Source organism: Platichthys flesus, chromosome 7 (assembly GCF_949316205.1).
Source record: "Platichthys flesus chromosome 7, fPlaFle2.1, whole genome shotgun sequence".
Classification (NCBI taxonomy): Eukaryota; Metazoa; Chordata; class Actinopteri; order Pleuronectiformes; family Pleuronectidae; genus Platichthys; species Platichthys flesus.
The window spans coordinates 12,612,810-12,640,415 of record NC_084951.1 but is presented as its reverse complement, the minus strand read 5'-3'; the positions used below and the strand labels follow the sequence as shown (position 1 = coordinate 12,640,415).

Here is a 27,606-nt window from a genome sequence, read left to right as displayed (position 1 = left end):
GGGAAGCCACTGAGGTTGTAGCCATAGCAACTGTAAACGCAGCTCCTCTCCTCTGGCGTTAGCCTGTTAGCCTGTGGTGTTAGCTCATGTGCTAATTTAAAGCTAAAGAGCTAACATTGGACTTGTGTTGCTCTGTTTTCAACTGGACTCTTTCTGTACCGATGGACGAACAGCCGCGGGTTTCTCAGCTCCTTCCTCTGGCCTTCCCCCGAGGAGGAGACAAGCTGTGTGAACTGTGTCAGGAGAGAGCTCACCTGCAGTGCGACAGGTGCCGCCTCACGTTTTACTGGTAAGACCCATGTTGTTAGCATGACCTGTTGTTAGCATCATGGGATCACCGGGCTTCCACATGTCACGGTTCGGTCTCTCGTCGGTTAATGTGTGGACTCGGTTGAAACAGTGTCCGCGGCTCGGACGCTAGGTGGCAGTGTCGCCCGTGTGTCCGGAGCGGAACACGTCGTCATGACCGGTGATCATGTGACCTCTCAGTCGGGGAAGGGAGGGGGCAGAGAGGAACAGCTGGAAATGAAATTACCACACTGATTATTTTTCTTCTTGAGACTCGTAGGGGATTTTTTTTTTTTTACTTGCGTCTCCTCGATCATTTGAATGGGTCAACATCGGCTTATTTTCTCTTTTATATATATATATATATATATATATATATATATATATAAATACATGCAACATAACATGACGGTTGGCGCAGGGTTCCTCCTCCGCAGACTCGATTACAGATCATAAGATGGTGCTTGGTGAAATCCTCGCAGGCACCGGGTGGGAGCATAGAGGAGAGGAGAGGAGCATGTGGTGACATCCCTCCCTGCAGGGATTTATGTAAAGGGATGAGCCACTTCACCCAGTCTCCTAAAGGGAGCTTACAGCCTCTTACTGTGCCGGCTCTCCTCTAAGCCCTCAAATGAACTAATGCAAACACATGCATTGAATCAGATCAGATTAGATATGTTAGCCCCTATCATACAGCTACTCCTCAAAACAAGGGATTGATCGGACAAAAATAGCTGATTTCAGTCCGATTGGAGCAAATCTAAGAGGTTATACATGAGGTCAGATAAGAGATGGGTAGCTTTTGCTCTTTGTTTGACCCACATAGTGTTTTTTGTCTCGAGGACACATTATACTTATAAGCCTGATTCAAGCCATGACCTATTATAATAACATGCTGCCTGAATAATATCCCCAGCTATGTTTTGCTTCATCTGGACAGATTGACTAGTAGCATGCAAACAAAGCCCAGCAGAGACAAGACAGTGCAGTAGCTCTGCATCCTGAGATGACCCCTTTCGTCAAGTCTGTTGTGTGTGTGTGTGTGTGTGTGTGTCCACTGTCTACATACACACACACACACACACACACACACGCACACACACACACCAGCTGTGTGTCAGTGCCTCTGTTGATGCAACTTGGGCGGATCCTCGCTCGCTCGCTGCTTCTGTCCGAGATCCAAAAGCACAGAAGCATTGAGCCCACATGCTCGACAGCAGGGGAAAGAGAAGCAGAGGAAACCGAGACAGTTTCCATCAGAGTGTGCAAGAGAGGAGCGCCAGATGAAACTAAATTACAGACCAGTTATGTAATGGTGTACAATATACTCTGGCTTTTGTGCAACGCAGGAGATGTGTGCCGTGTGGGACAGAAACTCTGCTCTGGGAAGTTTGGGTTTTACAAAGCAGAGTTTGTAAGGATTCAAATCAACAGCATCATAATTTGTATGAATAATAAAAGTTTCTGTGTAATCGTAAACTCCCTCTTCTCCATCTGCAGAATCACAGACCTCTATCCATGGTCGCATTCGCCGTCTACAGAATTCAAAAGGTTCAACTTCCACTGCGGAGCAGATGATGCAGCTGTGCACTCTCCCTGAAACCACACTGGTCCAAACTGTTCAGACTTACTTCCTCTCCTGCAGTTAAATTAAAGCAGGACTGAAAGTGTCCAGTTTGTTCCTCCTGCTCTTAATAGCAAATTGATTAACTACAGTACAAGCAACCTGACAACCTTTTTAAACCCTACGCTTCACAGGCAGGTCAATGCAGACATAAAAGTTAGCTCCTTCTAGCTATGGGCTACTACAGAAATCTATGGGACAGCAACATGTAAAAGGTTTTTCATTGATATTTAGCTCACTTTCTTCACATTTACATAATTTTCCTGACATTAAAGACAGGAACTCATGTAATATATAAGTTGAATGTTAAATCTTATATCTATTTGTTAATGTTATCTTGCATAGACATACCCTGTACACTGGGATTATGGTCAGATTAGTCCTTGCTGGTAGAGAATGCTGCTACCAGGCTCCTGAAGGTTACTGGGAAGTGGGACCATGATAGCACTGTTCTGAGACACTGTTCTTGATATTTCCTATCACTCTACTGAAGTTTGAGTTGCAGCTTCAGTGTTATCTTGATACACGGGTGGATTTCTGGTTTCTGGTGTCTGAAAAAGGAGAAGGTGAAAGTATATAAATGAGGAACATTAAATTAATTAAGTTGTGGTCCGTTTTTTTAAACTTCCTCAGTAATGCAGAGCACCAGCAGGCCGACTGGGTGGGTATCCACCAGAGAATCTGTCAGCTGCTTGTTCCCATTCGCACCCCAACGGCCTTCAGTCTCCAGCGGGACGGACAAATTGAGATGCAGCTCAAAAAGGTGAGGATGTCCATATTACATATGGCATTAGATGTCTTTTTTATCAAGGGCAGTGCAAAGAAAAACACAAATTCTGAAAGGCTATTACCACAATATCCTTTAAATGTTCCTTTCCGAAGTCTATGATTCATCGGCCCTTCTCAAAAGGCCCAGTGTTTAGCTTCCAGATTTTTTCTGTTTCTTTTGGGAAATTTGTACTTTGTTTGATTGGTAATGGTCTGGAGAGAAATGAGGGAAAGGAAACAAAGGCAGTGAAAGTGAGGTTTTACATTCAACAAGGGTCCTCTAGCAAGGAATTGAACGTTGGACGCTGCAGCCATGTACAATGAATGTTCCAGTTTGAAAATCAAAGTAATATGGTCAAAAAAACATATTCACACATATTCTGACAAATATATTATGTAGACAGTGGTCTCTTTCAGGTAACAGCAATGGGGGAAACAATATTTTAAAGGGGACATATTATGCCCATTTCACCACAGTTGATATGGTTCCTTGGGGTCTTAAAGAAAAAATGTCTGTAACATTTCTTGGTAAAAATACCCCAAGGACCATTTAAAACAGCACCTTTTTACTCTGTCTAAAACAGACCTCCTCAGATCAAGCTGTTTTGAGGGCCCCGCCCCCCTCTCACCCCGCCCCCATCTTACCCCACCCCCTTTCACCCCTCTCATCCCTCCCCCTTCTCACCCCTCCCCCCTCTCATGGAGGTGTAGGACATGTGTTTTAATGTGTTCTCACTACAGAATGCATTCAACATCTATAGGGCAGATTATGGGCCTTTATGTCTAAAAGGAATAGAGCAGTAAGTTGTTTTTTTTATGCATGAGATATCAGTCATTTCTGCAATAAAATTATGACTGAGGAATAACAGGTATTTGGCGTACAGAAGCTTTGTGAGCTGGTGTTGGGGCCCTCTGGGCCGGAGAATCAGGGTGGTCCTGCCCTCCTGCGTGGTGCTCCAGATACGCAGAGTGTTCCCTGAGTCTCAGGGAAGTTATGCAGGGTTCAGACCTGCCCTTGATTGAAACTCGACACATAGCTGGCTATAACTTCCTGCTTGTCAGGTTTCTCATACTAGGCAGAGAGATCCTCACGTTTTGAGATCTTCAGCACCTCATTCACATATGGGGCCGGGTCCTGAAAAACCTCGTGAAAGATGAGGTCCAACAGGTTATCCACGTTATCTGTAATACAAATTGGGGAAAAAAGTTGGACATTTTGCACTTTTTGTATTTATTACTTTCTTTTTATAATTATTTTATTCTATTTATCGTGAAGACGATAAATAAATGGTCTTTAAATCGTGAAGACCATTTAGAGACAGCAGTTAATTGATGTTATTTATGTTTCACATACTGTTGTATGTTTGGATTTTAAATAGAGCCTGTGAGAATCACGGAAGGCTGCATCCGCTTTCAGCGGCTTTGCTGTGCACTCGCCCTTCTTGTATATTACATCTGTCCCCCGCCGACACACAGGACACAGCTCCAGGAGGCAGTTTTCATAGATAATATATGTGGGTGTCTTATGAACAGGGTTGGAAGATTCCATTCTATTAGAAAGACAAAGATTTCACCAAAAGGCTGCAACAGCTAAAAAAGTGTAGGATGGTAATCTATCTGATTATTGAAATGTTTAGATTAAATATTGAGTCACTCACGTCACATCTGCTGACTCAGTCAAGACTGTCATTGAGTCATCAGGATCATAGGCAGCATCCTGTGGCTCTCCGAAGTCCATACTTGGGTTGTCCTGTCCCTCCTCCAAGCGAGGTCTCTTACAGCTGAGGTCCCAACACCGACATCAGTGCAGCACAGTTTTCCGTGTGCCTTTGATAAAACAGACATTCAGTATCCATGGAGTCACAACAAATGAGATGCTGTTACAACGTTCACACGGAGACACAATCAATGACATGACGAAGTAACTGAGGGTAAACAAACCTGTACTTTTGTAGTGAGGTTGGCAGCTGCCACGGGGCGCCGGCCGTGAGCAGCTGCCGCGGGGCGCCAACCTCACTACAAAAGTACAGGTTTGTTTACCCTCAGTTACTTAGTCATGTCATTGATTGTGTCTCCGTGTGAACGTTGTAATAGCATCTCATTTGTTGTGACTCCATGGATACTGAATGTCTGTTTTATCATAGGCATGTTTGCGTTGGACAAATTCCACAGAGGAAAATGTTGTTTTTTTTTAAGGCTGAATGGTAAGAGTCAGCCATTTTACCAGCATTTGTCACACTAATAAACTCCTGTGAACTGTTGCATAATACTGTGGGAAGTCTGATGAATAATGGGACTCAATGTAAAAATAATCTGAAGCGTGTCTTGGTTGTGGCTGTTCACTCAGGCAGAGCTGATTGAGATTTGCAGGTTGGTGGCTCGGAGGAAGTTGTCTGAGAGGAAACACCAAGAGGCTGTGCCCGCCGCCCAGTTCTGCCTGCGCTGCTCAATCGACGTCCTCGGCCCAAGCACTGTCCAGCTGGTCCCTGCCCACCTGCTGCTGGCCGAGGCCAACATGGGTGAGGAGGGAGCACAGCATGTTTCATCTCTAGCAAGGACCATGCCCCAAACAACTGGAAATTATGTAATGGACGTGGAGGAAAGATGAGTGGGTGGTGAGGTGCAGATTTGGTTGAGTGAGAGTGCAATGAAGACTGGGTGGGGGGGAGAGAATAAGAGTGGAGGTTCTGTCTGAGGCCTCATTTCAACTGAGCTAATCACAGCCCTAGAATGAGATGTGAGCGGTATGACCCAATATTGAAGGAATGAAAGAATGAGAGAGAAGAGGTTGAAGGGATGAAGGTTGGGATTAGGTATAAAGGTGAATGGGTAAAGGGAAGGGAAAGGGTGGGTCGAGAAGACTGAGACAAAGAGAGCGCGACAGGTTGAGCAGGTAAATGTCGGTTTGTCAGGTGATCGGAGGTTTGGTTGAAGCATGGCCTGGATCCCAAACCGTCAATTTAGTGTGTGTGTGTGTGTGTGTGTGTGTGTGTGTGTGTGCATCTCTAGGTTTGGGTAATCTATCCCTGGTGGCGGAGCTCCTGTCCCAGGCTGAGTGGCTGGTGTTGAAGAGCCCAGGTTGTGGTCACGCAGTCCGGCAGCGGCTGCACAGGAGCCTGGGCCACCTCCACACAGCCACCGGAGACCTGGAGGCTGCTCTACTTAACTTTGCAAATGATGTATGTGTCTCGAGTAGCACACTTACCAGAAATGAATTAAGGGCATGAAAACTCTTTTAAGGAATCAGTTTTAAATATAAAATGTTTCCCTCACCCTAACACAGGAAATCCCCGGTGGCCTTTGAGTTAATGTCTTGGATGTTTTCAGGTTTACTTCGCCAGTGAGGAGTATGGTCTGGATAGCACCGTCACCTCCGATGGCTACTTTCTCATGGCCGACGTGTTTGCCAAACAGGGGAAGAAATCCATTACTCGCTCCCTGTACTCTACGGTAAAATGAAGCTGTTATGGTTTGATCGCTGATGTGACCTCATATAGTGTGTACCTCCACCAGAGGAGATTGTTTTCATCCACGTTTATTCATTATTGTGCAGGATGACGCAAAAACGACTCAAGTGATTTCAATGAAAGTTTCTGGAGGGGTGGGGCAGGAGCAAAGGAAGAATCCATTAAATCTTGGTGTGGCTCCAGATCAGGGCCAGATCCAGGAACTTATTTCTATTTCTTCAACGGTGCACGATCGAGTTCTTCGACATTTTTGTTGATTTCTTAGAAAATACTTAATATCTTGATGAAAAATAAATCTAAGACGATTTGGTGCAGATTCAAATAAGTCACTGGACCTAGTGAATATAAATGTGGGTTTAGAGGGCACTGTGAGTAGGTATGCGCTCTACTGAGGGCCATTCCTATGTGTTTGATCTAATAGTTTCTTCTTTTGCTCATTTTATAGGTGGCCCATATTTGGCACCGCCATCTGTCCAAACTCCTCAAGACCCACATCGAAAGTTTCCAAAACCCTGACGTGATGTTTGAGCCTTCTTATGGTGCGTCTTGTGACGCCAAATAAGGAGAAATATATAGATACAATATAAAATATACATAAATATTTAAAACCGTGCATTTATTTATTTATTTTATTGACTGTACTATTCAATATCAATGCAGAAACAGAAAACGACATCCCCAATCAATTACCTGCTCCACCTACAAGAGCTCCATTGGTGGATCATTGAAAAAAAAAAAAAAGAAAAGAAGGTCAGCGTTGCTATATTTAGCTGAGCTGTCTTGCTGTGCAAACCGAAAGCTAAACCTCAGATTTACCCTAGCATGCTAAGAGCTGACTAGAGACCCCAGCTGAAACATCTCTGGCTGCGCAGCATCCTCAACGCTGCCCTGCATCGCAGCTGCTGCCCTACATATGATGCTAAGCCTGTTAACCACACTGTTTTCCCAGGCTTCCTGAGATGTTAGCTGAGGTGACTGCAGGGGCAGATTTCATAAAATGTACAGAGGAAATAAACAGATCAAAATTTTGTTGACATACATAAACCTCATTCAACCTCTCCATTGAAGGCTGTAAGATAAATAAACCCATTAATAATGTCAATGGTGATGTACTGATAAATCTCATTTCCATCTTTGTTGATGCCCCTTGGCTTACGATCAGACCCAGGTCGACAAGCTGAGGTGGACGAGATGTTGGGAACCATGTTGGAGTTTGAACAGGACGACTCCAGGAAGGACCCGGCCCAGGTGGCCCTGGTGGCCCACTGCCTCGCCATGCTGTGGTTTCTGAAGGGAGACAACCTGAAGGTGAGTCACCTGACGAGGTTTCCCCCACTTCCTCCTCATGCAACGTCTTTGGAAACGCCATCTCAAAATGAGCTTAGCTGTAATTGGTTAAGCCGTAAAGGTGAGGTGGGATTTAGTGGGTGTTGACGTCTCTAAACTCAGACTTCCAGCTTGGTGTCTGCTCTGTCCCTAATGCCACTGAGGCTACTGCACCTTTTTCAGTGTGGGATGAATGAGCAGACGAGGCAGGTAGAGTGTAGTGAATGTACCCGAAGCACTGACTGCACAGGAAGCTCTGTATAAGAGGGGATCACAACATACACCTTTAGATCTTATGTTGCCTTGTGAAAAGAAACAAAACCAGTTGATACACAAAACCAAATAGTACTTTTTCATAGTCCTGTTTTTATCTGTCTTTTATTAATAAAATGGTAAATTTTCTCTGAAGCCAAAATATTCAGCCGTGTGGGCCTTTGTGCCAAGCAGAGCCAAAATAACCTCCAAGTGTCATATATTCTCTTTGAATGGCAAAAATGGCAGCGGTAGGATTCAGGACTTATAAAGCTTAGATGACACCTAAATTAACAAACCACTTCAGCTGACCGAAGTATCTTTCATCTCCTCGGTGTAATTCAGTTTTGTGCTCGCCTTCATTGAAAAGACTCAGTTCACAAAGTCTCAAGTTGACTGTTCACTCTGACTTTACTCTGATTATAAAGTTAAAAAGAGGGGGAAACCAACCGCTCAGCGTGGATTTTGTAATGAGCACTGTTCTTCTTTTAGTTGAGCCCTCTCCTTGTCCAGGTCATGGCTCCATCGTGAGATGCAGCACCATGCATCCCTGTAAAGAACGTACAGTCGCATCAGGATGTCTTGTGAGGGAATCCTGCTTTTCATTCCTTTACTTTTTCCACAGTGCCTCAGGGACCTGGGGGAGGCATTTAATAACAGTCTGTGGTTTGGAGTATCAGCCTTCTGTTCAACCAATGGATGAGCTGTGGGTGGAGAAAGAGAGGAGAGAGAGAAACACACAAACACTTGGGTTACACATATACACCACTGTTTAAAAAGCCAAGAGAAACTGCAGGAATTCCAAGCATGCTGCAGCAAATCCCAGAGAATTCCACATTGAGCTGGGGCACGTCTCCAAATGCGTTTGTGTCCTTATTTTCTCTCAGTCACACAAGATCAGGTCAGAGTGATAGCTTGGCAGATCAGCTCGTCGGAAGGAAAAAAAAGCGAGATAGATTAATCTGACCGGGTTGCAGTTCAGTTTTCAGTAATATTATTATATAAGTCAGCTTTACACCACCCCCCCCCCACACACACACACACAAAGGACTCTGACTGCTGCTGCAGCTGCTGTGTTTTGTTTCCGTTTGTGTTTGTGTGCCAGGCACTGGGATTTTGCAGCGTGGCCCTGCAGGCCAGCCAGCTGATACCAAACCATGACCTGACAGAGGCCGTCCGGGGCCTGCTGCAGCTGGTGCAGAGTTTACAGACAGAACCGCAGCCTTCACCCGAAGACGTGCTCCATCAGGACAGTCCTTCATCTCAGCCATGAGGCATCAAGCTGAGTAATTGGTGACAAATAAAAAGAGAATGAGGACGGTGATGTCATTTAGGGTTTATCTGTTTGCACTTAATTACAAATATTAGGGATCACACGGTATCTCTAATGAAATGAAACCAATTTTTGATATGGAAACGCTCGATAAAGAGTAATAAAAGGAGAAAGAGACATGATTTATCAGTTTTGAATAATGACTCATCTTTATTTTAATCTAAAAAAAGAGGGATATATATTTACAGCAGTTTGCACATCTGTCAATGACATTATTTTGGGATCCATTTTGTAACACTGTCAGAATCATACAGAGAATAATGGGGAGGGCATTCACTGAGACCTTTTGTAATGCAATGCTTTTGCTCATTGTAGCAGCTCAGGACCTCTTCTTCAGTTCACCATTTGCAGATTAAAGGTTTCTCATATCTACATGTCATAAACTGAGAGCTGCATGATTTCAGTGAAGCATAAACATTGGATTTTCCTCCTGCAAATAAAAGCAGATTGTAAACCTTTAAGCAATCCTCAGGTTTTCAAAACACATTGACATAAAATGTACCTGATGATTGCCATGAAATCCAACGTATTTTATACAATTCTCAGACATTTACTCTTTATATCAAAACAAAGAATTTTAAAATCATCTCACTACAAGTGTTATTAGTACTGAATTATACAACAAAACTCTTATTTTTGGCATTCAGATTCATTTTCACGTGTTGTGAGGCAACAAAACACGGAAACACTTGGATCTCTTCATATTCCCTTTTTAATTTTTTGAGCCAAATATACATTAGCAGCAGTTTGGAGTTAAATAGCAACCTTGTGCTCTGGTGTGATGTCATACACAGTGACTAGTCCAGATGTCCCCACATTTTCATTCCAGGCTGGCCAAGCACCACACAGGCAAATACAGTCTTAGTAACTTTAGAATTAACACACATTTCTTGATTCCCTGTGTCGCTACCATGTGGTGCCCACGTTTCTTTCAACAGCTTCCATGCCTTGGATCCACTTCTTCACGGCCGGTGAGGTATAGAAAGAAACCCCCATGAACCGGGAGCCTGACCCAACAAGGGTCCTCAAATCAATGTTCCCAAAGGAAACCAGAAAATGAAAAGGCATTTTGAAAGTGGTTCGGGCACATTTAAATGAACCTTCAGTGGGTACACGTGTTCTGTCTACATGCGGATGATGTATAAAATGCATATTTCAATGTGTGAGAGAGAAATGGGCATTTTGTTCCGTTCTTATGGCTGGCGTTTCTCAAAGAGGATATGAGATCTTTGATTTACACTCATTTACACAAAGTGGAATGATACACAAAGACAAGACACTTAAAAAAAAAGAAAAAGGGGACGACAACAACTGAAGAGAAACTCGGATGTTGGGATGAGACTTAGTGATCAAGCTCAGCGGCCCCTGCACGTCAGAGAATTGACATCAGCAGATTTCACAGTTTCTTTGTCAGATGTTTTGATTAATTGATAGAGGACAGCATCACAGTAGTGTAAAATGATGTTATTCTATCAGTCGAGCCACTGGGATCACTTGACAGCAGGCTTGACTAAAAGCTGCTTTTTCCTGTTGTCTGGTAGGTTTCGATTTAGCCCCCTCAAGCAGGCCTCCTTTTTAGATTCCAGACAGTTAGTAGATTGGGCTACAAAGAAGAGAAATAAAATCAAGCTTCACAGCGGTTTCACTTTATTGAGACAATATTAGTGCACACAAACCACTTTTTTTCTTTAAAAATACCATAAATTAGGAAGAAAACAAGGAACGATATAAAACAAGCAGGGAAAAAAAGTGCATGTTAACCATGGTATACACCACATTGTCTTATACTGTAGTTTACAACCTTTTCTTCATTGCCGTTTGTGTGTCTTTTTGTCTGCCTGTAGGTGTGTTTTGTTTCTGATATGTGTCGAGCTTGGATGGATCTGTCGTGCCTTTGGGGGTCAGGGGTGAGATCCGGGCTGCTTCCCTGAGTTGTGATAAAAAGGAAAGGGGGTACAAGCCGAAAACTTGGACGTTACCATGTGGCACAGTTTACAGTTGGTTTGCATTTGTGCTTTTGATCAGATCTGGGAACGATTCTCAGTGAATGGCGGTTGACCCGGAGAAACCCTGCCTCGGTGTTGATATGTCAGAGGACGCATAGGAGGTAAATCAGGAGGGACAGAAAACCATAAGCAGTAAACTCTTGGCCACTGAAATACCTGTTTTTATTGTTTTTTTTCCCCCCCTCAGGAAAGAAAAAGTAACATTCTATTCAAAGAGACAAATATATATTCCATTTTTTATTTCTACCATGCCAAAAAATATGTCATGCCAACATATTTTATGGACAAAACAAAAACAAGGTAAAAACAATAAAAGTAAAATCTACAGATCATGTCTGAGAAATCACATCTAACCAAATTCAGAAATCGTAGCACCAACTTTCAATTTGATCCTCTCAGTGTTCCAGGTCTGTACAAATACATTTGTCCACAAAAGCTTGTGAAATGTTCTATGTTGGCAACTACTGCAGCCATTCCAGTTCATCGGCTGGCTTCTAGCATGCACGGAAGTTAATTCACTACCTAGGTATTTACAAAAAGCTACAAAGCAATACAAAAATAATACACAACTACCTTTGTAGTTCTGAGACAGGAGAGGGAACAGCTGGTAAATCAGGGGCCATTTGAAAACCACAAGGATCCTGGCTGATATGTACTGTATGTTTGAATATCAGTCGTTCTATGGCAGTGAACTGTCACTGTTTTTGAGGTATATTTCGCTTGCCGGTGTCGAAGCAGGTTTCAAAACTCTGTCTCCTGTTTCCTAAGAATGTGTCGTCTGAGTGAGAACATTAAAATGCATCTGTTTGTCATAAAGTGCTAGACATTGAATGGATTTTAAAAGGCAGCCACAGACTGCTGCTGCAGGTAAGGCTAATCAAACAAGCTATAAAAGAAAAGGAAAAAGGGGTTTGACTCTAAAAACAGAACTGCTATTCGGTAGTTTAACTACCTTGCACAGATTAGGGCAGTTTCACATTAGCAGTAGCCTGCTTCATTCACAGTGAACAGAGAACTAATGAATGGACACCAAGCTAGCCCCAAGAAGGACTATGGGTCTGTAAACTGCATAAATAATATTCTTATTTATGCTTAAAAAGGTTATTAGTGAGCACACATCATCAGCCTTTTGTTCACTGTCAATGCAGCATCTCCAACTACATTTCAATACCAGCCATTTTAAACTGGGATTTAATGGATTTTAACATTAGATTTATTCATGTGACCTTGATGTTAAGGCAGAGAGAGTCTCACTGTATTTCAAATCAACACGACAATGAATTGATTGGATTCTTAGCCTGGTAAAAAGTGGGTATACATTCTGGTTGAGCTGGATTCACGACATATGACATGTATGACATATAGGATGTAGCGAAGGGTGGATTCATCTCTCTCACTCAGATTATAATGAAACTTTCACATGAATTCCCTACGTCTCCAGTAGCTGCAGGATGGTTGCCATCCAGTTACGTTGACTTGACAGAAGCACAACGTTGCTACATTGGAACTGAAGGTATAATGTGCCGACCACAAGGTGCTAACCACTTAAGACATTTTTTTTTTTTTAAAACTCTTCATTTTGCCTCCAATCCACCAAACCTGACCACATTCACAGCACGAAAAGCATTTTTTATGTCAACATAAATTCTCCTTAAAATGATGTTACTGAACTGTGAGGATTAAAAACACGGCATGTGCATGCCTTTATCATGGAAATCCCACACCCACCCGAAAAACCTTCACCCTCGCTATTCTTCAAAGCAAAAACTAGAAGAGGCATTTAGCAGTTATCTTGAGTAATATATATCTCACCACCATGCTGCAGTGTAAGCTAGGCTTGTTTTGTGGGGGTTGCAGTTTGGGAGTAGAGGTGCACAGACGGGAGAGTCAGGGGAGCAGCCGCAGATCTTTGTTTTTGTCGAGGGGAGTTTGCAGGAGAAGGCTCATGTTTTGGTTTGTGTTTCTCTTGTTCTGATTATTATTGTGTTGCCGGTTTGCATTCAACATCCCATGTTTTGAAAAAAAAAATTGGACCGATATGTGTTAAGGAATGTCGGTTGCCATGCATACAGGCGTGTGTATGCGTGGTTTTAATGTGTATTTGTGGTGTTAGTGTGTGCATGAAGCCGCTTGAATCTCACTCAGTCAATAACTTGATCTCATTGGCGAGGAGGGTGTTGAAGTTGTAGGCTGGATCCGGGAGGCCGGGAAGATCAGCCAAGTCGGGGCCTGTGGACTGGCGGGGCGAGGACTGGGAGGGCTCAGCCAGCTCCGGGTCGCTCTCGCTGGAAGTAGAGCCCACGCTCATGTTGCAGACGGCCTCAGGCAGCGAGCCGCCGCCAGCGGGCACAGGGCACACCTCGGGCTCACTGCTGGTCTCACTGGTGCTTGACACGACGGAGAGCAGGGACATCTTACGGGTGAGCCGGCTGGGGAGCATCGACAGGGCAAAGTCAGCGACGATGCCCGCCACGTCCATGCCGCAGGCCTGGTCGAAGGCGATGAAGCCCACGTTGGCGTTGGCCTCGCACACCACAAACGAGCCGTCGTTCATTTGCAGCAGGTCAATGCCGCACACGTCCATGCCCAGGATGTTGGACACCTCTATGGCTAGCTGCTTTCCCTCCTCGCTCAGGGGGCACATCATACCTACACCACCTAACAACGGAGAGAGAGAAAGACTGATTTCCAACCGCGGTTTGATTCACTTCACATTGTGTGAGATTTTCGTCCAGAATGTCTGGAAAAAATGTTTCAAAATATTTATCAGAATTGCATGGAAATTAAATGCCACATTAATCCACTCAGAGTCAGTGTAAGTGCCAACATGACCTGTTACATAACAGCAGATTAATCTGATGACTGATGTCCTAAATATGTCAGAGCATATTACAGCCTCAACTAGACCAGAACTGCCTGTGCTCTGACAAAAACCATCAGTCACATCAGGGAGGACTGCTGTGTTACTGGATGTGTCCGGGGGTAAATCAGGATAAACCGCTCTGGAATGGTTCCTCAAAAAAAAAAAGATTTTTGGAGCAGATGGAGTGTTAGACTTTTAATAAACACGGAAAGGTGCTATGATGACTGTTAACTAATGTCCTCATACACGGGATTAGAGTCCAGTGAGCCCTTGTATGTGGAATACATAGAAGGGCTTTAAAAACAATGTGGGTTAGGGTTTTTCAGTACTGAATAAATACCCATCTTCTGACTTTGTGGAAGGAAACTGCTTAATGAATAGCCAGAGTAATTTTAGTTCTCCAAAAACAATGAAGCTATCCCAAACGCCCCAATAGAAACAAAACTTTAGAATGAAAGACTCAGTTGAAGACAGATCCAAATAATCCGGGCATTTAAAAGCAACCACAATAGAAACAAACATTAGAACTGTTACCAGTGCAGCAGCCGTAAAGTGCAGAAATGTAAAATTTGTGTGATAGTGTTCAATAGTTTAGTAATTTACTGTCGTCACTGCCTCTCAAGCGTCTGCCTACCCAGGGAGCAGTTGCTCTGCATTCGACCATCAGTGGAGCAGCGTAGCATGGAGCCGATGACACGGCCGCCCACCAGGACCACCCTTACGTCGCGGCCGTGCGACTCCTTGACGTACTCCTGAAACAGGTAGGGCGTGTCATGGCGGATCAAGTGGCACAGGTCTGTGAGGTGGTGCTTGTCCCGTGCCAGGAACACCGCCTTCCCTGGGAGAAGGAAGGAGACATGGGATGAAGGAAAGAAGGGAAGAAGGGAAGAAGAGCCAGTTTTCCGGCCGTCAGCTCTTTGCATCAACATGAATACAAGGTGCTTGCAGGGTCTGCACAGTTGTGTAATGTTAGTTAAGGCTGGATTGCTTCCTTAAAGTCTTTCCTGACAAGTAGCTGCTTTTGCTGACCAAGTCTCATGCCAGTTCCCATTTCTCATGTTATGGACAAGACACAAGTGGCAACCACTTTGGCAGGCACAAGATTGCTTCTCACCGAGGGTAGAAGACGCCTGTTTTAATTAGCACCGCTCGGCGCTGTCTCCTGGCTGTCAAGACCTATGACCCCTGTTCCAGCAGCTCGGAAAATCATGTGATTGTTAAGCGTACGTGCAAATGAGGCCCGCCTCGCAAATCTGAATGAGATGACGAGGCAATCCCTCAGTAACATCTTGAGTCCAGTGGACGGCGGGGGGAACACGTACCACTTTGCAAAGTGAAACCAAGAAAAACAGGGACGTGTGTGAATCAGGGAGACACGTGATCGTTACTGGTTTCTGCTGATGAACTATGCACCCAAAAGGCATACACCATGTCGAGGAGCACCACATTTCACATAAACAACCGCTGTGCTGGGAACTTTTAATACACAGAGATTCTGAAATAAGGCATTTATATTTGCTCACAGGCCTTTTTTGTATGCTCCAAAAGAGGAAGGCAAGCTGGACTTCAGCCAAAGTCAACGGTCAACCGCAGAGGGAAAGAAAGCAACCCTTGAGAGCTCCAGAGAAAAGCGGCGTGTTGGTGGCTGACCAACGGCTGCTTTCCCTAACAATGTGTTGTGATGGCAGCCTGAGCCAGCCATGGTCCATTGTTATTGATTTCACACAATGGGCGAGTCAGTCTAGTGTCGATAACTATGAATAGCAAAAGGGCTAATGGGTCAGCAGACACTGGGGCTGATCTCAAGGAAGCACAATTTTAATGGCGAGACTGAAATTTCCCACACAAGTCCCCTGTGAGTTTGAGGCAAAACGAGAAAAACTGGGGTCAGTTTGTAAACTGACCAAACCAAAATGATTAACCCAGCAGCTATTCCATGAGCATTGCGAGCTTTATTTTATTGCAACACCACAGTTCTAATCATTTAACACTCTGTCAATGAATTCCACGTAAGGGTGGACTGGGCTGTCATTAGTTGTCTCTAGGGTACCGGTTGTTTGAGTAGGGGGTGTAGTAAAGAAATGGACTTGCTGGTCTTACCTCTGTGGCCCCGTGCATTCTTCACCACCACCGGATAGCCCAGCGGCTCAGCTTCGTCAATCATCTTACGGAAGTTGTCATGCCCGCCTGGGAAATGCCCATGCACACACACACACACACAAAGAAGAAAAACACACACATGCAGAGACGAAAACTATATTAAAATCTGTATCGCATGATCTGGGGAGGATCTGGAGGACACTGCTATGGCAACAAGAACGACTCAAGACAGCAAGGCTGCAGCAGTGCTGTCCTTCTCTTTTACTTGCAGCATTATTCATGAGATTGGAGCAGAGCACTGTCACGTGAAAACACATTGATGTGGAGTAGTAGCCCATATCCGACACTGAGTCAAAACAGCAGCTTGTAGCAGATGTGCTTAAGCATTCTCAGCTTCGGCTCGTGGGGCGATTGAAACAATGAAAAACTGATGTCCTCTGGTTCCCCCCCCCCCCCCCCCTATCTCCTTCTCTCTCAGTTTGCCCGTCTGGTGTTATCAGGTCTTCACTAAAGGGAACAGATGTGGACGTCTTTCCCCTTGCACTGATTCACATGTGTTTTTCAGTGGGAGGGGGCTAGTTGAGGACAAGGAGAGGGCGGGGACCAAATGTGGGTCCCAGCACGTCACAAGCTGCTAAGGCGGTAAACCAGGGGAGATAGAGGCAATGGTATATTGTATTTTGAAAAATCATGAGGCACGGGTTGGGGCTTTGGAAGGGGGGTGTTACATAAGCCTTACAGCTGCTCTGCATGCAGCTCCTGGCCTGCTGTGCAGAGCGGCGAATGGAATGTAGGCCAGACACCCCTCTCCTCATTCTCTCTTTCTTTCTCCCTGTCTGCATCCTTGTCTCTCTGCTTTCCCAAACACCACCGGGCTGGGGATTTTTGGAAAACAGCGAGAAATGTATGTCAGCTTTTGTTTTGCTCTAATAAAATAAAAGTCTGGCTTGTGCTGTGGGGAGGGGGGTGGGGGGTGGGGGGGAGGGGGTGTATCCCTTCATATCCTGCCTTTGTAAACAGTTGGTTAAAAAACCCCAGCTGTGTTGTAGAACGTGTGAATTGGTGAACAGTTGTGACGATGTGGTCATGTGGCTAAACGGACTCTCTCTCTGTTGTTTTGGTTATTGCAGTGGATTAGAGATAGATTAATAAAACATCGGTGAGTCTGTGTTATACAGGCACATGTGGACCGAAGCCTATGATAGAACTAATGTGATTGAATTGTAAACACACCTGACAGGGGAGTGCTGGTGTTAAACGTGAACATTAATTTGACCGTAGATGACATGTGTTCCCTCACTTTTTGTTTAGTCATGTTTATCTACAATATTCATGTGGATTTTGCTTTAGACTAACTACTGCTGGTGTTTAACCTAATCTCACTACAATTATACATCCCTGATTTATGTAGCAAGAGCTGTAGATAAATGTTTTACTAAACTTTAACTTTGAATGGGCTGTTGTTGGTTTGGCTTAGTTTTAGGGTTAGGGTAAGTATAAGGTTTCGGTTTTACGTTCGGTTAAGGGTTATCTATTTAGTTTGGAAGGTTATGGTTAGGGTAAGGGGATAGGGAATGTAGTATGTATATCACTTTCCTCCCTTATAGAAGTGCAAACGTGTGTGTGTGTGCGTGTGTGTGTGTGTGTGTGTGTGTGTGTGTTCGTATGTGTGACAATGCAAAGCAGGAGTTAATTCCAGTACATGCAAGTATTGGATCACCCAATTCTAGTCCGGTACTTTCTGTCCTCACACTGGGAAGTAGTTGCTTGAATCAGGTTGGTTACATTCCACATTCATCATCTAACTCGCTGATTATAAACCTGGAGCAGCGCAGCCTCAGATATCTAAGCAACAGCAACACAGTGCAACCAAAACACATCAACACAGTGGCAAGAAAATAAGCACAAGTTGCTGATTTACCGTAGGAGAAGGTGTCAGGAAGAGGCACCCCGTGGCCGGCCAGCTCCTGAAAGGTCCAGAACTTGTTGACACAGTTGAGTATCGCCTGGGGCCGGTTGATCAGCCGACAGCCCATCTTCTCCAGGTGGCGCAGCACAGTGATGTCGCTGTCTGACTGCACCCAGGGCGTGGGCACCCGCACCACCACCACCTGGGGATAAGACGTCACCAGTTCCTGCTCCACTCGCAGACCTGCAGGGTGAGATGGGAGTGGGGGAATGGAAGGTTAAAAGAGGTTGACCACCATAAGCCAGAACCCATCATATGTTAGCAATGAATTACTTCCCCATGTGTAATTCTTAAAGAAATGTTCACTCAATACAACTGTGAGCCACTAAGCATAATATTTTATATGATATCCCTAAAGTCTCATTTAGAGAGGCTGGAAACATTGTGAAAGTGCTTGGTGAGATTTTGAGTCCATCATCTACTGGTGGAAAAGTTTACTCCTCTGGTCAGGACTGTTTGTGGACGTTGCTGCAGTCGTCACCACACAGCCCTGACTGGGAGTTGGCCAGGTTACAGCAATGGGCAGAGGCAGCAGGCTCCAAGGCCTTTGGTACTAAGCCTTGAATTTGGAACGTGTCTTGCCTGCTGATACGATTATCTACATGCAGCGCACACCCATATACAGTAGTCCCCTGCAGTGATGCCAGCTCCTCTGCATTTTGGGCCAACACACTCTTCCTCTCAGAATGACCTATCGTTGCTGATATACTGACACGATACACTACTTTGTCTAAATGTAGGCCAGTGGGATGAAGAGAGATGTCTGAAGCCTCCAAGGTTGCACGATTTAGATTACAAAACACATGAACACACCAGAGAAAGAAGCATGAAACACTATAAAGCCCAGTCTACAACAAATAGTTATTTTGTGTTAGGTCTATCTGGGATAATTCTAGCTACAATCTAGTCCACTATTCTTTTAGATTTAATAGTAGTATTTTTTCATTCTGCCACAAGGAAAAATCATTGTACGCTATTCAATGGTATCTGAAATACATGGTGCTTTGTTTTATTCAAAGTCAAAAGGTAATTTGACACACCGGCTCACCACTGATGCATCCTTGCCCACAAAGAGCCTGAGATCACTTTCCCATTCAAAAGACTTTAACCCGATGTGTTAATACTGTTTATTATGAGTGTATCAAACATCTTTGGTGATAAGGTTTGCCTGGAACACTACAATGAACATACCAAGTCTGGGTACTGTGATCTGCTCTTCTTTGGCAGACTCGGCACAAGGCCTCCAGCCCTCCAAAATAATGACATGGTTACTCTTTGACAACACAAATTATGTATACTTGCGTAGAGAGCGGGGATCATAGCAAATCATGACTGTTCACTCAAGACACATCACGTTTGTTACATTTAGACCTGACATCCATACTTATCTGGAATGTCCTGACTTTGAATCTGAGACTTTTAAAAATGCAGCTGCCCCAGAATGGCATCATCTCTGAACACATGTGGCAACACGTTTGAGAAAATGAAAGTTTTGAAGACTTGTTGTCTTAGCTAACAGCTGTTGCCCAGTTAAAATGCCTCTACAGCAGGCATGCTTTTATTTGAGCAATCGACAACTCTCATGAGCAAGCCCATGCAGATTGTATGTGAATTGTCATGTGATTGTGCATTTTCAGATGAGTTAGTATAGATGGAGATTATCCCTGATATGAAGCTTATATGCTCACCTGGACATCGATCAGATGAGCGGTCCACTGGTGCTCGGATCACCCACATGAATACAGGTGTAAATAGACCCATAGATTTCACTGTCTCAGGCTTACACCACTCTTGTTATGCAAATGTGAACTAGGTAAATACAATACACTAGCAGAGCTGAATCTGAATAGGTCACTGATCAGCCATCAATGCAGCTCAGCCTGCATAGGCCATGGAAAACAAAAGGAGACTTGACAAAGAGAGGATTGTGCTTAAAATGGAGAGAATTAGGATTGTTTGGTATAAGATAACTTTTCAACAAGACTAAAACTTGTCCTCATTCACTGGATATCTCCAGTCTCTACCAGCGGCTGTCTGGATCTACAGAACAGAACAACATTTTGAGATATCAGAATATTGGCTTGATATTGGCCATAACACAGATGGCAAATTCGGTAGCAATAGTTGAGGATTTGGCACTTTACTGGTGTTACTTTGTCACCCTGGATGAGTAGAGGAAACAGAGACACTTTGGGATTTTTGAGCAGGCGATGCGATTGAACAGCTCATCTCGACAGATTGGGTGACAGAACCTAAGGGTGGGTATGCACATACACTGTAATGTAAGGCAAAGACACAAGGTATAGCAATTCACCTCCATCATGACCTGAATATCAGCCATCTTAGAATCTGCAGCTTCACAGCAGTGGCTGGGCCACTGGCTGAGACCGTCAGAGGTCATAAGAAGCTTGCATACATGATAACAAAAGATAGCCTCCATAGCATGCATCTTAGTGCACACACTATGGGTCGGATCAACATTTAATTTTTTGGGTCATTCTGTGTTCGGATGGTAGAAGGGGGAACAAGAGACTGGCACCAGGCAGAAAAGGTCAGAGATGTCTTGTTTCTGCAACACAGGGGGGGGGGGGGGGGGGGGGGGGTCCACAATCTCAGTATAGAAGCAGGAAGATTCCCTGTCTCTCTCTCTCTCTAGCCCTATTCAACACTCTCACACTGCTCTGATTGTGCAGTCACTGAGAACACTGCGAGTGGTGTTACAGTGGGAAGTGTCAGGGGATGCGGTCTCATGGTTTTTGACAGACAGTATTCGCTGTTCACGGTGCTCGTCGCATCTCCAGGGGAACCAAACAGAGACCAATGAGGCAGCCAGATGAATCAGTCCTATTCATCTGTGCAAGTATTCGTGTGCACTGCTCTGCCCGTCATGTGACCGCCTGCAAAAACACTCACAAACCCTGCCGACCGTTTCGGTGTATAACAAAGGAAACACGCGTTTGTCTAAATCTGTTGTGGGTGTGGCCCATATTTAACACATAACTCACTTTTATCGTCTTACCTCAACGACAGGACGTCATCTTTTCATGCTTCAATTCACTGTATATATCCGGGCCATTTTCAATCTGACAGACAAAGCTAACAAGCATAACAAGCATTCTGTGCATACCGCTGCGACGTCAAAGCAGGCAATGCCGACAAACGCTGTGCCAATGTTTGGCTGGTTGGGTTTGCCGACCCCACATGCAGTCTCAGTCTGGGTATCCTCTCTAAATTAGCCTGATGGGGGGAGCGGGTTTCTCGTGGTTAGGTTTTAGGCTAACAATGTCCATAATGGTCTATTTGTATATTTGTGTCATCAATACACACATCAGACAATAACACATACTGTAGACGTACTGTGAGGCCGGGCGAAAAACCTTTTGTTCACAGAGCACAGAGTCCATGTTGACCCGCACGTCCCCTGTGACTTCGCCTGTGCGCGGGTAGCTGCTGGCTACACTGGCACTGACGGTACTTGAACTAACAGAGGCAGACGGGATGTATCACGAGACCACAAGAGTATTTGGCAAAGGTTGAATGGCCTGTGAAGAAACAACACGTGTCAAAAATCCTCAGACAACATTTTTCAAATTCATTCCTGTAATTCGGGTTAGGGAGTTATCTTTTATCAGTGTGGTTTAGGGTTGGGAAGTACTTCAGCATTACTGTGTGCAGGGTCCAGATGAAATCTAGCAAAGTCATATGATGACAGCCAATTCTAATATGAAGATTAATAAAACTATGAAAGTATGAAGCATGGGTTATCAGTTTGCATTTAACCTGATAACAATCATGTACATTAGTTTAGGGATGAATAAATATCAACACAAACTACTCTGATGTATGTGGAAAAAAAGTCACATATATGCAAACAATTAGATAAATTACAATTAATACTTATGAGTAATGCTTGACATGTTCAATTTGCTTGTAGGGAATAGAGAAATACAATCTTGGGTACACAGTATGAGTTTAGGAAGGAAATATTTTGTATCCGACGGCCCCAGTGCACAAAACAATACACCACTGCTATTTCAACAGATGTTTTCAGGGGTGTGCCAGTCAAGGTAGCTGTCATTTGAAATAGCTCCCTGCCTAGCTGACACAGCTGTTTTTTTCCTTCTGTGGAATATACAGGACAAAATTGTTGATGGTCAATCTATAATTTGTGCAAGCTTGTTTCCTAACTAGAGGAAAAAAGCCCTATGAAATGTTTTGTGAGCCAAATTGGCAGAAACAACTAAATGAAAAATAGCCATGTTCCAGACAGCATGTGACAACCTGAAATCAGGTACTGCTGGTTAGTTAACAAATTAACTGGTTTTTCTGGTAGTGCTGACTTGTGTTAGCAAGACACATCAGCAAAAAGCACTGTGCACTCATAACTTGCTTCTTAAAAAACGATACCTTGCCACAAAGACCCAGAAGTATTGGGATAAGCAGGAACATGTATGGACCCGTGTTGTAACAGATTCAGATTCCATCAAATGCGCCTACTTTGGATTTGAGCTTTTTTTAAACCACCTGTAACAGCTACAGACAAAAGCTTATAGATATTAATCGAGTGAAGAGCTCTGCCACACTGCTGATCATCATATAGTCAAACTTCTCAAACAATAAGGAGTTTATGCATCATAAATAACTAAAGGACTGGCATTAAAGCTACTGGACCAACACACCAATGCCACGTATAATGGTGCTGATACACACTCACATGTCTGGCGGTAAATCAAGATGAGCCGACATCATTGTTCCATCTTTCCTTCACTGACATAGACGCGTTGCATTTATCATCTTTGGGGTGAAAGCATGCCCACTGGCACGCACTGGGTTCACAAAGGATTGTGACATCAATTCAAATCCGGTCTCTGTTTTAACATCTTACAGAACGAGTCATGGGATGTGAAATGCCTCCAGCTAGCTGGGTTTGGCTGTCTTATGTGAGGGGCCATCACTGGTCATTAAAACATGATGTTGTGTGTGTGTTCATGTACAGCTTCATCTCTTCTCCTGAAGACAGATTGAACCCATTAACTTTTGTGTTAATGTGGACCTGTACCTGACTTGAGTACACACAAATAAGGCAAAAGGATGACAAACCTCTGAAATAGTGAGCTGTAAAGATGCTATCAGTTTCAAAAAGATAATGCTTCCTGACCTACCTTAAAACAATGGGTGCAAACAACTGCCTCAGGGTGTCTTGTTACATTAAGACTCCTGAGACCTTTTGTCAATGCATTTAAATCGCATAACCTGTTTTACAATGTCAGGTCCATTGCATAAAAGTATGAATGAGGGCCAGGAAGTCTTGCAAAGTAGAATCATTTATTTTAGTAAACATGACCACACAGAGCTGTGTAAACACATGATAAATGTGTGTATACAGAAAAGGACTGGGCTCCCTTGACCACAATCTCCTCCTAAATGTTCTTGGGCTCAGCTAATTTCCCCTTCATTGCTTTTAGATGATCAATGTTTAGCTTCTGAGTGATGAGGCCCGAGGACCTCGGCTTGTTGGTGTGGATCCAAACGATGGACTCTGGAGGTAGGTTACCTGAGTTTCAGGATTTAACAGCGTTAGTGCAGAGTGTGTCACACTGGGGCTGGTCTTCAGTTATGATATCTATGTGAACACAACTGGGTGATGGCAGGTGTTTGCTGGTGGCTTTTAACTCTGTAACCTCTCCTAAAATTCTCATGCCTCTGTACTGTGTATTATTGGTAATGTGTAATTTCGGAGGTTGTTTTGATTTAGGATGTTAATTTACCATCTGCAACAAGTTGAAATCTTATCTGTGAACCAGGTCTGTATCAGTCGCATTCATTTCCATTTACCAAATTATTTTAACTTTGAATTGTTATGAAATCATTCTATGACAACATGTTTGCTTTTACATCCCGAGATGTAAATACAAAACTTTTACACATTTAAGTAGAGTGAAAGAACGACCAAGGCACGGGTCAACAGTGGTGAGTAACTCTAACCCTTAAAGAGGGGCTCACAGACAGCATCACTGACCACATGGTGGTGAAATACCACGTATGTTTCCTATTAAGAAAAAATGAAGATTGCAAACAGATTTACTGATTTTGGTCTTGTTCACTGCATGTGTCTGTACCCATTAGGAACCATCTGTAAGTAAAGGCAAATCATCAGCAACTTTATTCAAATAAAACTAATGTGGTGGACCTGACAATTCCTGTTTGGAATTTGGATGGGAAATTACCTTCCAACTGCATAGTTTCTACATTAGTAAGTTGTGGGCAATGCATATTTAGATGAGCGCTGAGTGGACAAGGCCAGCGTGCACCGCGTGACCCCGGCCACATAGCATCCTCCACAGCTCTCTGTGTAGCAAGCCTGCAGCGTGGCCAGCCTGCCCACTGACTGTTAATCTGTGATGTCAGGCCAAGGGCTCAGAGGATATTTACTGTATGTGCGACTTTGGGCCAGCCTGGATTACAGGTCATGCTAACTGCCTTGCTCTAGTTGTGTGTAGCTGGCTAAACCACAGGTCTAGACAGCTGTGTTCCTTCCATCTGTGCTGGCAATTGTACTCTCCTTTTTAAGACGCCCCTGGATGCACACATTTTATTTGATCAACAGATTAGTCGATACTTTAAATCATATTATCTAGCTAAGGTACTTAGTGACTTAAGTGACACCTCTTCGTCCTGGTGTTTGAAACCCCATGTTGAGGGGAAAGCTTTACCATGACTGAGCACCAAGAAACAGCATAAAGTCTGTAAAAAAAACACACTGCCCCATCATCCCACTCTTCATCCCATCTCTTAAGCCTCTGCTATAATGCCGGCCTGCACTGATGTTAATTGGGACTTACACACCTCTCATCTGGTGACACAACCCAAATTCACACAGCCCTGATGAATTCCATGTGTGTGTGTGTGTTCCTTCTACCACCATCGCTTCATCGAGGGGCCTCCAGAGTCTATACTGTGCAATGCTGTCATATTTAAGCCAGCCGAATACTGACATTGTGTTCCTAACGAGGCCGTGCAAAAATGTCAACACGGGATTGACTGAACATGTGTCGTCACACCTCAAAGTGGGTAGCAGGGATTACACAGAAACCCTGACGCAGCTGTTTATTAGAGCTGTTTGAGTTCAGGCTTGAATCTCCATCCATTTCAGTCATAATAGCAAACAGGCCCCAGTCATGGCTCCACAGATGAAATAGGTGCTTATAGATTTACTTTTTGGTGAACCCCAATACTGTGGGTGCATTGGTCAACAATAGACTTGATATTGAGATCTGATGGTCTAATAAATCTGATCACCAAACCCTCATTTTGTAATTCATACTGGACATATATATCTCTCTCAGATTAATAAATTGTGTTTACATGCATGTGTCAGTTTTCCCTCTGGGACTCTGGACTACTTCGAGGGGAAACGCGCCTGGTTGCCAGATCTCCACATGAAGAAAAAAAAAACTCACATTAACATTAGGAGTGAATACACAGCTTTCACTTCGGTGCGATTCAATGTGCAATACAATGACCCCAATTCAGTTTTACGACGCTATTTAATGCCTACGATCTAATTAGCTGTCTGCTGTGGTATAAGCAGCGTTTCCCGTCGCTTTGGCCCAAAACCCTTATCATCCTTTTGATGGGATCGCAACGTGCTCAGCCAAATTAAATCAGGAATGATCTCTCTCCTCGATGTGGAGGCGCGCCGACTGGAAAGTGGGTTAGGCGGTCACGGCACACTTTGCTCCTTAGCTAGCAGGCAGACCAGGCTAGCCCTCCCCTCGCTCCAGTGCAGTCCCCCAAACAATACCCGTCTGCCATCGACTGTGTGCGGACCGCGTTGAGCCCCGTCGTTCTCAAATAACCCCCCGTTACACTGCATCACTAACACACTAGCCGGATGTGGGGATACTCACCCAATTGACCCTCGGTGATGGTGAGCACGATTTGATCCATGAGGAGGGAGCGGAATTCCACATCCTCGTCGGCGCAGCGCTCCTTCAGCGCCCGGAGGATCTGGACTTGGGGATACTCCTGGCTGATGCGCCGGTCGGTCACGAACCAAACCCGGGAACACATTTCTTGGATTTTTGAGTGCGTGGATTCAACAAGTAACCCAAGCAAAGAGGAGACACGCACGGTTGTAGTCGTGTTAGGGGGTTGTGGTGGGGGGGCAGGTGTGTGGTGGCAGCGCGGGATCCGGGGGTCGGCAGCGGAATAGCACAGAGATGCTCACACAATGGAGACCTCGGCGGCTAGCGGCACGAGCGGGCGGTGGTGTGGCTACAAACAGGAGCGCGGCCCGAACCGGCTAAGACGACTTGTGTTCTGTATCACCTTTTTTCGCCTTCATTTGCATCCCTTCAGTCCTCCCGGGGGCGCAGTTCCACGGACCCGGCCCGCACTAATTCTGCAAGACAGGCCGAAAGATGTCCCTTGCCTGTGCAAATCGAGATGCGGCTCCTGGCTCGATTCGCCCGCCGGGGCAGACAAAGCTAGGGCTGTGCCGCCGTTCGCGTCCCCTCTGGTCGGCGCAAAAATTACCAGTGAAATGCCCCGCGGTCGCAGCGGTGGTTCGACCCGCGAGCTGCTCGGTTGATCGCAGTGGACTCCCGCTAAGACACGAGCACCGTCCTCCGGTTCGTTTGACTGCTATCCACGCGGTATTGGTGCTGAAAAGTGCACACGCTCCGTTTACAACTCCGCTGCTCCGCGTGCCCGTTGCGCGGCGAGGCGGGGCCTGCTCCCACAATGAAATGTTCGGAGGCGCGCGAGCCAATCGATTCTTGTCGATGCCGTCGTCGTCCACACAGCGACGTGGAAGGCGTGGGCGAGCGGCGGCCCCGGCGGCCAATGAGGAGCGTGGAAGCCGGGGAGAACGGGGGCGGGGCCTGGCGGAGGAGGGCGCGCGGAGGGGTGCGTGAACGTCGGTGCACGGCGGCGGCAGAGTCTGCAGTGCGCACGAGACCGCGCACTTTCCGAACCGGTTCAGACCAGACGGTGCGGGCAGGTTTAGTGAAAACCGACAGTGCTGTCTCCATGCTGGGGAGGCAGGAAATGGAGGAAAGAGCCGGGATCACACACCAGACATGTCCCTGCCTCTTTATATCGTTATATACACAGCCTATGCCCCGTTGTGTCTTTCTATACACAGTCTATGCTTCTCTTTACATTTTTATACACAATATATGGCTATATATATATATATATGCACAATATATGCCTCTTTATATCTTACTAAATACAATTTATGCCTCTTGATGTCTGTATATTGACAAGATAGGGCATCATTGTATCTGTATATTTACAATATATGCATCTTTATATCTTTCTATGCACAATATATGCCTGTTTATATCTTTATAAATACAATGTATGCCTCTTTATATATTTATATACACAATATATGCCTCTTTTTGTCTCTTTTTAAACAGGCTATGCCTTTTTATATTTATATACACAGTCTATGCCTCTTTATATCTTTATATACACAATATATGCCTCTTTTTACACAGTATTTGCCTTGTTGTAGCTTTGTATACAGTCTTTATATTTGTGTATCTTTATATACACAGTCTATTCCTCTTTATATCATTATATACACAGTCTATGCCTC

At 44.6% G+C, this 27,606-nt stretch overlaps 2 protein-coding genes across 2 annotated transcripts; one reads left to right on the top strand and one right to left on the bottom strand.

Annotated features, from left to right (window-relative positions):
* On the top strand, positions 1-9,187 carry zmynd12 (zinc finger, MYND-type containing 12). The gene is made up of 8 exons (XM_062392318.1): positions 1-289; positions 2,546-2,675; positions 5,028-5,199; positions 5,690-5,859; positions 6,008-6,130; positions 6,593-6,686; positions 7,310-7,455; positions 8,831-9,187. Exons 1-8 carry the CDS (start codon positions 162-164, stop codon positions 8,996-8,998), a joined length of 1,131 nt encoding a protein of 376 aa, XP_062248302.1. The 5' UTR covers positions 1-161; the 3' UTR covers positions 8,999-9,187.
* Positions 9,181-26,705, bottom strand: rimkla (ribosomal modification protein rimK-like family member A). Its single transcript, XM_062392317.1, has 6 exons — positions 25,907-26,705; positions 17,949-18,179; positions 16,028-16,114; positions 14,562-14,765; positions 13,206-13,722; positions 9,181-10,661 (listed from the first exon to the last, which is right to left on the bottom strand). Exons 1-6 carry the CDS (start codon positions 26,067-26,069, stop codon positions 10,649-10,651), a joined length of 1,215 nt encoding a protein of 404 aa, XP_062248301.1. The 5' UTR covers positions 26,070-26,705; the 3' UTR covers positions 9,181-10,648.
* Between the last annotated feature and the right edge of the window lie 901 nt (positions 26,706-27,606).

What these genes read in the sequence shown, in the direction of transcription:
- zmynd12 (XM_062392318.1), top strand. Translation starts at nt 162, where the DNA reads ATGGACGAACAGCCGCGGGTTTCTCAGCTCCTTCCTCTGGCCTTCCCC. An exon ending in GCTGGCCGAGGCCAACATGG is followed by an intron (nt 5,200 to 5,689) that starts GTGAGGAGGGAG and finishes GTGCATCTCTAG; the next exon opens with GTTTGGGTAATCTATCCCTG. An exon ending in GATGTTTGAGCCTTCTTATG is followed by an intron (nt 6,687 to 7,309) that starts GTGCGTCTTGTG and finishes GCTTACGATCAG; the next exon opens with ACCCAGGTCGACAAGCTGAG.
- rimkla (XM_062392317.1), bottom strand. Translation starts at nt 26,069, where the DNA reads ATGTGTTCCCGGGTTTGGTTCGTGACCGACCGGCGCATCAGCCAGGAG. An exon ending in GAATGCACGGGGCCACAGAG is followed by an intron (nt 14,766 to 16,027) that starts GTAAGACCAGCA and finishes TCCTTCTCCCAG; the next exon opens with GGAAGGCGGTGTTCCTGGCA. An exon ending in GCAGAGCAACTGCTCCCTGG is followed by an intron (nt 13,723 to 14,561) that starts GTAGGCAGACGC and finishes CTCCGTTGTTAG; the next exon opens with GTGGTGTAGGTATGATGTGC.